This window comes from Myotis nattereri, assembly GCF_964212035.1.
Source record: "Myotis nattereri genome assembly, chromosome: 1".
NCBI classification, from domain to species: Eukaryota; Metazoa; Chordata; class Mammalia; order Chiroptera; family Vespertilionidae; genus Myotis; species Myotis nattereri.
This window is the reverse complement of record NC_138075.1, coordinates 208,236,691-208,248,732: the sequence shown is the minus strand read 5'-3', so window position 1 is coordinate 208,248,732 and position 12,042 is coordinate 208,236,691. Positions and strand designations below refer to the sequence as shown.

The 12,042-nt window shown below is 46.9% G+C and overlaps 1 protein-coding gene across 4 annotated transcripts in view; it reads right to left on the bottom strand.

The window, feature by feature from the left end:
* The window catches only part of RELL1 (RELT like 1), a 74,276-nt gene extending 63,505 nt beyond the window's left edge, over window positions 1-10,771 (bottom strand). For 2 of the 4 annotated variants that reach the window (XM_081097698.1, XM_081097700.1), the window contains exon 1: window positions 10,559-10,771. In XM_081097698.1, the coding sequence (XP_080953824.1) occupies window positions 10,559-10,646 (88 nt within the window). In that variant the 5' untranslated portion in view covers window positions 10,647-10,771. Of the gene's footprint in view, window positions 1-5,769; window positions 5,883-10,558 lie in introns of those variants that run through there. The other 2 variants (XM_081097699.1, XM_081097701.1) reach the window with 2 other exon arrangements.
* Window positions 10,772-12,042: the final 1,271 nt, after the last annotated feature.

Sequence of the window (12,042 nt, the reverse complement as noted above, 5' to 3'; positions counted from 1 at the left end):
TTATGTTCCATTTGTAACAATGAAATTGGGGGTCACACAACATGAGGAACTGTATTAAAGGGTCACGGCATGAGGAAGATTGAGAACCACTGCCTTAGTCAGAATCAAACCCGGGACCCTTCAGTCCACAGGCCGACGCTCTATCCACTGAGCCAAACCAGCTAGGGCTGGATGTGTTACTCTTGATCTCAGTTTGCAGGATGGATGGAGAACAGGATATGCATAGCCCACAAGGAGAGGTGGGATTCCAGGTTAAAACAACACAACCCACCTATTTCTCCCACCTCTGATCACCCCCACTCACATCTGATCCTTAGGCAGCATCACCTGGGAATGTGCTAGAAAATTCTCCAGTCCCTTCCCAGACCTAATGGGGTGGGGCCCAGCCACCTGGGTTTTGACAGCCCTCTAGTTCATTTGGATACACGCTCAAGTTTAGGAACCACTGCTATAAGCTTTGCTTGCTCTCACCTCTCTTCTGTGACCTCTAGTTACCTTCACCTGGCTACCATTGACATTTTTACAAGTTTAAACTTCATTTTCTCCAGAAAGTCTTGCTCAGCCTTTACTGGACTCTCACCCCACCCCCAGCCGCAGGTTAGATACTCTGGCTCTGGGCCATAGTTTCCTGATGGAGGTGCCAATGACACTGTATCATGATTGCTAAATTGTCTTCCCTGGTAAGCTGTTAAAATTCCATAAAAGCCTAGACTGAGTCTATTTCATTCACTTCCCTTTTCCCCAGGGCCTGCGCGCACACACACACACACACACACACACAGTTAGGCAGTTTAATAGTATTTGCTGAATTAATGAAGAAATCAGAAACTTAACCCATGAAACAAAGGTATAAAGGGAAGGTGTAAAATATTATGAAATATGATGGATATACAATTAATAGATACATTTGAAGTGCTGGTTGTAGAAACACAACTGAATTTAGTTTGTCTTTGAAAAGAGCTTCATGAATGAATTTAGGTTTTGAAAACCTTTGTACTGAAAATTTTCACTAACATTTCCAAACGTATCAGCGTCACACCGTGCTCACCTGATACAAGCAGTACCTGCTTACTTTTTAATTGTCATTTCTTTTTATCTCTGTGGCCTCTGGGCTGGCTGACCACCAATTCGGGAAGGGAGCAGGAGCAGAGACTACAGCTAAGATTTGTGGGTGAACCTTGGAAAGCCTAACTGCTTGCTTTATTATAAAGAAAAAGCCTCGAGCAGAGTTAAAATGTGGTAGGCAGTTACACAGACATGAGCAGAGCAAGGACGATGGGCCAAGTTCAGAAGGTCATCAGGGAAGAAAGCTCCGGGTGCCCAGCAACAGGCAAAACCTCAAAAACAAGGACCTCACCCCCAGGGTGACCTTTCCTCCCCTGGCATATCTCTGGTCTGGCGGTTTGGACCCCCTGACCTTTCATATAGTGGTCATGCAGTTTGGACCCTCCCCTGACCTTTCCTCTCTGGCATGTCGCTAGTCATGAAGGTCAAACCCCTTTAGAGGGGGTACAGACAAGGGGGCCAGAGAATAAGCATTAAGCCACCAGGACAGTGAGGTGCTGACCCACATCAGATTACTTCCAGGTCTCAATTATGTTTCAGGTCCAGGCCTAGAAAAGCAGCCAAACCAGACAAGCAATACCATGGCTGACTCGGGACCTGCTGTACTGACTCATGACCCCCTGCCCTGGCACTGACCAATCAATCAGTGGAGACCAGGACTCTGAAAAGACACACCTGGAAAACGATGACTATTCCATTGAGATCCTCCCCTGGGATTTCCCCTAAAATCCCCACCCTTAAAAGCCCTTAGGATGGAGGACCCAGCCGGCTCTCCCTCTCAGGAGCACACCCATGCCTTTCCGCTCCCCTCCTCTCCCCCTCTCACCCTGCGGTCTTGCCTTACCCTTCTTTCTCCTAAGCAACAGGGCCCCTTCTTTCACCCCTGTAACTTGTTTCCTAAGCCCATTCTTCTACCACTCACTTCTATCTCTGTGACTTTCTAAAGAAACCTTATCTTACAGCTTGAGTCTCAGCTCTGAATTCTTTCCTAGCCAGTACCGAGGTTGCTAAACCAAGGTCCGGTCTGACCCCACCGGTCTAGCACCTGGTGCCGTTCTCGCCACTGCCAACAAAAACACCTGGGTTTCAGCTCTGGCTTCCTTCCTTCCTTTCTTCCTTCCTTCCAGTCTCTAAATGTCTGCTCTGTTCTGGGTCCTGTGCTTGGATCTGAGTCTTGGACCGTGACCAAAACTCACACACACACAGGCCCTCCCTCACCAAACCAAATGGTCTGCTCCTCTGCTGCTGGCGAACCAGGGCCCTCACTGCCTTCCACAGGCCACTGAACCTCGCAGGCTCCGTTTCCCCGTCTGCAAAGAGAGGGATTCATTACAAGATGACCACCAAGTCCCCTCTGACTCTAAATTACACAACTGAAAACAACACAATTCGTCTCAGAAGTTAGTCAGCCAAAGTTATTCTCAGGGCCACTCACCCCAGATCCAGAGCTGAGACACCAGGCCCTGGAGTGTGCGGACCGAGGGCAGATGTAGACCCAGGAGCTTTGCCAGGAGCTTTGCCAGGAGCAGCATTGCTGGGCCACTTCCATGGACGGCCAGCTCTGACACAAGGGGTAAATCCTGGCGTTGCTAACTCAGCTTCCTCATCTACTAAACCAGCCGTGGGCAAACTACGGCCCGTGGGCCGGATCCGGCCCGTTTGAAATGAATAAAACTAAAAGAAAAAAAGACCGTACCCTTTTATGTAATGATGTTTACTTTGAATTTATATTAGTTCACACAAACACTCCATCCATGCTTTTGTTCCGGCCCTCCGGTCCAGTTTAAGAACCCATTGTGGCCCTCGAGTCAAAAAGTTTGCCCACCCCTGGACTAAACACTACTCAGCCATGAGAAAGGATGAAAAGCAACATGGATGGACTTTGAGAGCATTACGCTAAGTGAAATAAGTCAGTCAGAAAAAGCTAAACACCATTAGGATTTCACTCATATGTGGGATATAAAACTGAAACTCATGAACAGTGGTGGTTGGCAGAGGGAAGCTGGTTGGAGGAGAAGGCGGTCCTAATATAAGGTGACAGATGAAGATTTGACTCTGGGTGGTGGGCACACAGTACAATATACAGATCTTGTAACAGAGAAACCCATACCTGAAACCTATATGTTCATGTTGACCAATGTCACCCCAATTTAATAAATAAAATTTAAAAATAAGCAGCTTTAGGAAGATTATCAAGGTCCCTTCCAGCCCTAGAACCACAGGAGTTTGCTCATTCTAATTTGTGTTTTTTCCAGCACCACCAAGTAATTAGATCTGACACTATCTACAGGGAGACAGAACCAGACCATCCCCCCCCCCCCCCCCCCCCCCCGCCGCCTCCAGGTAAAGAGCTTAGATCTACAACAGTGCTTAGGTCTACATCATGAGGCTGTACCACCCTAAGTCACTCATTAGCATTGGTTCAAAATCATACCCTGGATAATAAAAAATCATGCCAATAATTACATCAGATCTTAGGGGGAAACTATCAATTGTATGGCTATACCTATAGATGGACTGGCTAGAAATAAACCAATTATTGAATCTTCCAAAAATTTTCCCCCAAAAATGTGTCACATAGGTAACGGTTTCTTTCCCTTTTTTCTCTCTCTCCTTCCTTGCCTAATTTTGGTAGCTAAATGGCTCAGTCCTATGTATCCCCTGCGTCCCAAGAGAATTCCCTGCCAAGCCCACTGGTCCCTATTCCTCCCCTTCCCCTGGAGCCCATTACACACCACCCTCAGCATCCAGGGCTCAAGGGCAAGAAGAGAGAGGGCACCTGAAAGAAACCTCTGGGGCAGTTCAGAACTTTGTCCCCCATCTGATAGCTGTTAGTAAATGGATAGTATTTAGTTAAGAACAAAATAATAATACTAGTATGCTTTTTGAACACTTCATGACAAACATGTTTTATCTCCCATCCAAGTACTCACAAGGCCTGACCCTGCTTAGCTTCTGAGATCAGACAAGATCAGGTGCGTTCAGGGTGATATGGCCATACCCAAGCATATTTTATGTCAAAACAATCCACAAGGCAACTCTGTCATATTTGCTCCATGATATAGATGAGAAAAATGGTTGAAAGATTTTCTCCCCTCTGTACCACAGGCACTTTATTGATGGTCGTACCCCAGGATCTACAAACAAGATGGGGGTAGGGGAGCCAGGGAGAGCTCAGCTGTTTGGAATCCTGGCAGGAGCAAAGACAAGAAGATGGGGCCTTAGGGTATCTCAAAGGGGGAACAGAAAACCAGTTTCCAAGTTCAGCTAGTTTGGCAAAAGGATCCTCAAGATGAGATGACTGGGCACAGGAACTCAGTATCTGGCACCCTCTACCCATTCCCCTCCTTCCCCAAAAAGTCCCTTGGGTGGATTCTATTCCTTTTCTCCCTCACAAAGAGAGGTATGTCAATAACTGGCAGAGGAGAAATTGGCCCAACTCCTCCATCAGTCTCCATTATAATGGGCACCCATCCCTAAAGCCACCTAGAATAAACAAAACTTCTGCTTTCCCCGGATAGCTTTATCTTACTAGAATATTGAAATAATGCTTCTTTTCATGACATACCACTCATTTGAGGAGTTATTTTCTCCATAGGATATTTTACTATTTTGAGCAGTTTTACAGTTGGCTGCCCACAGACAAGAACAGATGAGTCACAAAGCGGAAACTGCAGGACCATGATCCCTTATCTGAAAACCTGGGGGTCAGATGTGCCTCGAAAAGTCAGACTGTGATTCCAAAAAAGTACTGTAACGCATTTAGCACACATTATGTAACACTCAGAAATCAAACTCACTAATATAACTGCAGCAAAACTTAGCAGTATTCACACTGAGTGGGATAAATATATACTATAGAATCTCACATCGGTTCAGATTAGGGTTTACCACCAACGGAGTATGCAAAAAGCCTCAAAAAAACCTTTTGGTTTTCAGAGACTTTCAGATTTCACAATTGTCCATGAAAGATTCCAGACATGTGCAAATGGCTCAAATACTAGAAAAAATAGTCAATATATGAGAACATACAAACTTAAATAATCAAGGTACCAATTTTCACCTTACAAACTAGCAAATACATTTTTCAGAGAAAATGTCAATGGTGTGAAAAGTGAGTCCTTTGACTATTGCTATGAGAATGTAAAGTGGGACAACGTTCAGGTCACCAATATTGATGTCATCAAGGCCTCAAAAACCTTTGAACCCTCTCTCCCCCCAAATGCCTTTTCAGTAATGCATTTCCTGGGAAGTCATCAATAACACTGAAACAATGAGTTTTAAAATTCATCTATATAATAAAAGCCTAAGCGACCATATGGCAGAACAACCAGAATGACCAGTCGCTATGATGTGCACTGACCACCAGGGGGCAGATGTTCAATGCAGGAGCTGCCCCCTGGTGGTCAGTGCACTCCCACAGGGGTAGCACTGCTCAGCCAGAAACCGGGCTCATGGCTGGCGAGCACAGTGGCGAGTCAAGCGGTAAGGAGCGAGGGGTCCCGGACTGCAAGAGGGCGCAGGCTGGGCTGAGGGACCTCCCCACCTCAAGTGCACGAATTTCATGCACCGGGCCTCTAGTTTGAAAATAATTAGCAACAACTAAAATAGCCTAATGCCCTGGCCAGTTTGGCTCAATGGATAGAGGGTCAGCCTGCAGCCCAAAGGGTCCAGGTTCAATTCTGGTCAAGGGCACGCACGTACCTTGGTTGCAGGCTCTTCCCCAGCCCAGGCCCTGGTCGGAGCTCGTGCAGGAGGCAACCAATTGATGTGTTTCTCTCACATCGATGTTTCTCTGTCTTTCCCTCTCTTTTCCACTGTCCCTAAAAATCAATGGAAAAATATCCTCGGGTGAGGATTGGCAAAAAAATATAATAAAATATCCTAAAATGGAGGCACAATGAGGTAAAATGCAGTGAATCCTTACAATAGATTATGATGCAGCCATTTTTTAAATGTAGGGAAATGGAGAACCTTCGTGTATAACAAACATTAAGTGAAAAACATAGGACACAAAATTATATTTGCATTATGATCCTATCCAAGTAAAAAATACTGTATATAGAGACCAGAGTAACATAGACTAACAGTGGCCAGTGCCTTGAAGTAATGAGACCCCCTCCCTCCGAACTTTAAATCTTGTGGGGAACTTTCCAAGAATACCCAGAGCACTGTATTTTAGCAGAGGGAAAATGGGAAAAGAAGACTTGGCTCCTTAACTCCCAGTCAGTGGCAGCAAACTCATGAATCTGAAGCATCACTTTGGGCTTTTATATATTTCCAATGAACCCATCATTGCAAAACCATCACCACTTAAAGAATGAAAGGCTTACAATATGAGTGGTATACATTTATTAGATAGTTTGACTGACAGTGTAATATAAGTCCAACCTGATGAGCACTTTGTGGAAGAAATACAGAAAAAAAGATACACAGGCTAAAAGGTATATGCCACTTTGCCATTTGCTAAGACCTTTCAGAGACAATAGCTCATTTGATCCCTACTGGCAGCCAATAAGGTAGATAAAAATAGGAGTTGGCACAGGCCCATTTTACAGGTAAGAAAATGAGGCAGAAAGCCACACTCCTGAAAGTGGTAGGGGCTCTTATTCACTTTTGACTTCAAGTCTAGGTCTCTGACTTAGAACTTGATGCTCTTTCCACTGTATCCTGCCATTACCCTTAGTGCTTCTTTTATAAATCTTAGAATAAAAGTCTTACTTGAAAGAAAAACAAAATGATTTAGTAATATAATAAGAACAGGCTTCAGAATTGAATAGATCTAACCAAGGTCAAAACCCAACATACATTTGAGTGACTTTTTCTTTTTTAAAAATCTTTATTATTGAAAGTATTACAGCTGTCCCTTTTTTCCCCCACTAACCCCCTCAACCCTTTCCCCAGGCCTTTACCACACTACTGTCAGTGTCCATGGGACATATATATACATTCTTTGGTTAATCTCTTCCCACCCCCACCTCTTCCCTCTGAAATACGTCAGTCTGTTGCATGATTCAGTGTCTCTGGGTCTATTTTGTTTGTCAGTTTATGTTGTTCATTAGATTCCACATATTAGATCATGTGATACTTGTCTTTCTCTGACTGGCTTATTTCACTTAGCATAACTGAGTGACTTTTTATTTTTATTTTACTTTTCAAGTACAGTTTACATCCAATATTATTGTGTATTAGTTTCAGGTGTATAGAATAGTGGTTAGACAATCATATACTTTATTAAGTGACATTTTCAAGCTAACTTCTCAGAGACAAAATCTCTTCATCTATAAAAAAAAGGAATATTTAAATTATTCTAGTACTTAAAGGATCAACCAATGAATGCATGAGTAAGTGAAACAACAAATTGATGTTTCTCTCTCTAAAATCAATAAATCTAAAAAAATTATTCTAGTATTTAGTATAGGACAGGATGTTGTAAGAATTAAATAACCTGAGTACACAGACCAGAACCTGTCACAAAACAGAAATAATAAACATGGCATTCCTTCCTCTAAAAAGAGTGCCTACAGTGAATTAACTCCATACTCCAATTTTAGTCTTTGGTAGCCACACCACACTCCTTATTCCACCTGCTTTCAGCCTATCAAATCTTGACCAACTGCTGAAGTGCCCTAAAAAAATTAGAAACCACTCAACAAAATAGTTTTAATCAATGACAATTTAAATCACTTTTGTCAGTTTTAAATAACTTCTCAATATATAATTAAGCTTCAATATCAGAGCCAAACAATTTTTTGAAAAGTAACAATGAAAATTTTTGCTTCTATAGAGATCTGACCTCTCTCATTCAAATTCAATTACTCCCAAATAGATTGATTGATTTATCTGGGAGGCCAGGGTGGAAAGAGGGGAAGAGAGGGAATAACAAGCACTTCTCAAATTTTTCCATTTCCTCTTTAAATTAAATTTGGACTTGGAAAGCCTCAACTCCAAGGGGTGCTTTTTCAAAATATTCTGTCTACTGATGTTTATGTACATCTGGGTAGCTACCTGGCCAAAGGAGAAACAGAATTTAATAAAGCTTATCTTTAGCATCTCAATGAGGAGAGAGGAGGCTGGAAGGCAGCCCTCAGAGCTCAGGGACAGGGCACTTCTCATGCGCCAGCCCCTGGCCCTTCGCCACTCACTCCTTACTAGGAGGCTGTGCTCACTGTCTGGTAGAGAAACAAATAAACCCAAAGGCTGAGTAACCAGAGAACTGAAGGACATAAATAAGCCAAGATGTGGAAAATCATCCCTTCTGCTGCTTGCCGTATATAGTTTCAAATGCTGCTACTGAGAAGACAGAAATTTAATGAGATTCACCTACTAGGCAGGAAGTGAAAGACACTGCCACTACCCACTGTGAAATTCCCTGTTCTACTTTCCTCTGCTTCCCACCTTCTGATAAGCCCATGCCTACAATTTTAAAATGTCCTCAACTCCCTGTCTTACAATCTCAACAAGACTTCTGCTCTATTTTCTCTCTGGGGGACCTGTGGGTACAGTGGAAAGAGAATGAATGAACTTTGGAAGTAAGCTGGCTAGGTTATCAAAGATAGAGATACATAGAGATAAACACTCACACACCTCCCAGTGATTCTGCTCCTCTGATTAAATGCTGACTGATATATTAGCTATGTGACGCTGGGCCAATTGTTTAACTGCTCTGGGCCTCCATTGCCTCACTGGAAACTACAACTTCCTAGGACTCTGAGCAATAAGTATAAAAATGCATATGAAGTGCACAACTGGAAGCCCGGCATGTCGCAGGCACTCAACATGACTTCCCATTTCTTTCTCCCTACGTCCTCACATTCCCAACAAACATGAACACTGCCTTAGATGCCAGCGGGTGGCCACCGCTGTTGACTGGTCAGGCCTCAGGGCACCCTGGCAAATCTGTACTCTGTTCCCTTTCCTTTTTAGATACCTTATGCTTCCCGAGTGTTCCCTTTCACCCAAAAGGTTACTGTGCAGTTTAGGTGAGAGTTTTCTTATGTTCCTGGGTGCTGCTCAGAGATCCATGGAAACACAATCTTACTCGAGGGGGTGGATTTCTCGTGTGGATGGAGGATTACATGCATCAGGTGCTGAATTTTACGCCCCGGTGAAACTCTTCAAATTCTGGAGCAACTGGCTCTGTTATCTCTCAGGACTGACACCCTCAGGTCCCCCTTTGAACCTGGTAAGGCACCTACCTGTCTCAGCAATGAAACGCAGGCGACCAACCAAAATCTCCCAGCCAATACATAACGCACGCACGTCACTAGCAGCCAGGTCCCCCTGAAGGATGGCCAAGGGAAATACAGGTCTGCTAATACAGACTCCGGGGAGATACACTATCCACCCTGCTTCCTTCCTAACATGTTCTGGTTTCTGTGAAAAAGTAAAGGCCGGAGTGACAAGCCGGCTTAAAAGCTGTCATTGGACTCTTCTCCGTTGTGAAGAACAGCGCGTGTGTTTCTATGGAGGAGACGGTCACAGCTGGAAGGCTTCCAGATGCTTATTACCGGGACCTGGAGAGGAGCTGCTCAAGCTGAGAAGCGCTTGCTGACGTCAGATTCCAGGTCGTGGAAACCCCAATTGGCCAAGAAGGTATACATACGCTTATTATTATTTTTAAACCACTCAGCGAGGTGGCCATTAAGAGGGGGAATATGGTGGCAAGGCATCCCTGGTGCCTACAGTTATATAAAAACAAGAGTTTGCGACAGGACAAGTGACAGATCCTCTTAGGTTTCCATTAAAAATGCCTGCTCTAAGCTCATCATTGGCGGCAACACTTTTATCAGCTCCGCGGGCGGCTTCCTGCTCTGACCTCAGAAGGTTCCTTTTGTGGTGACAGGAATCCTCTCAAGAAAAAAAAAATACAACAACAAAAACTGTTACGTTCACGAACGCGTCTTCCCTTTTTCCAAGCCTGATTTATACAGGATATGTCAGAAGACATCTGAAATCCCCCAACCTGTTACAAGAACTCACCAACCACTAAAATAAGTTAAAACTTGGAAAGTGAAGACATTGAAACTCGGCCCAAGGTTTTAAATTAGAAAAGGGCCGCGGGGGGGGGGGGGTGGCGAGGGGGAGGACGGCGATAGCGCACCGGGTCTCCGCTGTCACGATCTTCCGCTCGCGGAGCCCTGGAGGGCGAGGGCTGCAGCCAAAGGGTTCGCGGGGCTCCGGGGTGCCTGCCCGGAGGAGGCGCCCCAGAGGAAGGCAAGCCCCGGCCGGGTCCCTGCACCGGGGACCACTCAGAGGCAGGGACGGGGGTAACAGGTCCTCAGAGGAGCCGGCGGGAGGCGTGAAGGCGGGAGCCCTGCCGGCGCGAAGGGGGGACCCAGCCAGCGCCACGCGCCGCGGCCGCCCGGGACAGCCCGGAGTGCAGCGCCGGCGCCGGGGGCTGAACCCGGACTGGAGCTGCGCGGGGCGCCGCGGGGCGGCGGTCTCGATCCCTCGCTCCTCCGGCTAGCCCCAGCACCGACGGGAAACTCACCCGGGCCCACGAGCGGCGAGCTCACGGTGCCTGCCACAAAGACCGCGGCGGCGAGGACGGCGAAATCCGGGAATCCCCGCGAGGCCATCGCCGCGTCCCTTCGCCCTCTCCCCCGAGCGCCGCGTCCTGGGATCCGGCAGACCGCGCCGCTCTGGAGCTGGCGGGCGCGCGGACTGGCCAGGCTCGGCCCCCGCGCGCGGCGAACCCCGCCCTGGACCCGCCCCTCCAGCCCCACCCACCTGGACTCCGCCTGGCGTCTCCGCGCCCAGCCGCGGGCTCCGCCTGCACCGCGCGAAGCCAGTACGTGGCCCCGCCCCCGACCGCCCACCGCAGCCTGGCCCCGCCCCTCGCTTGCTTGTTTTCCGTGTGGTCACAGCTTCAACGGCCCGATTCGGAAAGGCCCCGCCCTCTGCCCCGCCCACAGCGTCCAGGCCCCGCCCCCTCTCGCCCCGACCGCTTCCTTTCCGAGCGGGTTTTACCGCCACTGCGAGGACTGACTGCGCGGGAGCCCAGGGCGGGGGCTGAGTCAGCTTACCCTCCCCGGCTCTGGTACCAGGGGGGCGTGGGAAAAGGAAAACAGCGGGTCGGGAAGCTCTGGATGCAGACATGGCTAGCATGGGCGTGGGCACGCTCTTTTTTCTCTGGTGGCATCTCTATTCAGCTGGCATTCCCCTGGGTGCTGCTCTGGATGTCAAATTCCACTGTTTGAAAATTGAGAGAACGCAAATCATTTAAATTTCTTCCTATCTCTGCTTCCATTTAAGCTACTCCTATTGAGGGGGGGGGGGCCTGTACATACCTCCAGGAATAAATCACCTTTTTAAAAAAATTATCTGCTACATTACACCTTGCAAATACTTCCACAAAGTATTTCTTCTAGTGCATAGTCACTTATTATCTCCTTATATCCTCATATCAGCTCTATGACAGTATCCCCATTTCACAGGCTGGGAGTAAACCCATGAAGGCCAGGCCTCAGGGACAAATTGGAATTAGCTCATCTTCATTAAGTTTGCTTCCTGCTGGGCCCTCGGTGCCTGGCTTAATGACAGCACACACTAAGGGGTCAAAAGTGATTTTTCAAGGTGAATCATCATCCCAAGCACTGATCTCGGATCCTTTCTCTGAGTAGTTATTTGTTATTTCACTTTAGAGACTTCTGTAGCAGGGTGGTCACGCCTTGAGAAAATACTTAAGAACGCCAATAAGGCCATGGGGTGGGCACTGGGGGTGTTTACAGAACGGAGCACTTCCTTGGCCTGAGGACAGCGTTGAATTTTCAAAGGACTTCTTATCTTCTCTCTGAGTCCTCCATGCAGTCTACTAGACCCTTGCAAGCATTTGCACTCATGTGGGAATTGCCGCTGACAGAGGCTCTAGCCCTGCAGGGGGCTGGGCTGAGTGATGGAGCCTCTGCCCTTTGAAGTCAAAGGCAGCGCTGTGTGTCCTGTGCACAGTTGTCCTCACATCCTGCAGCCTGGCTG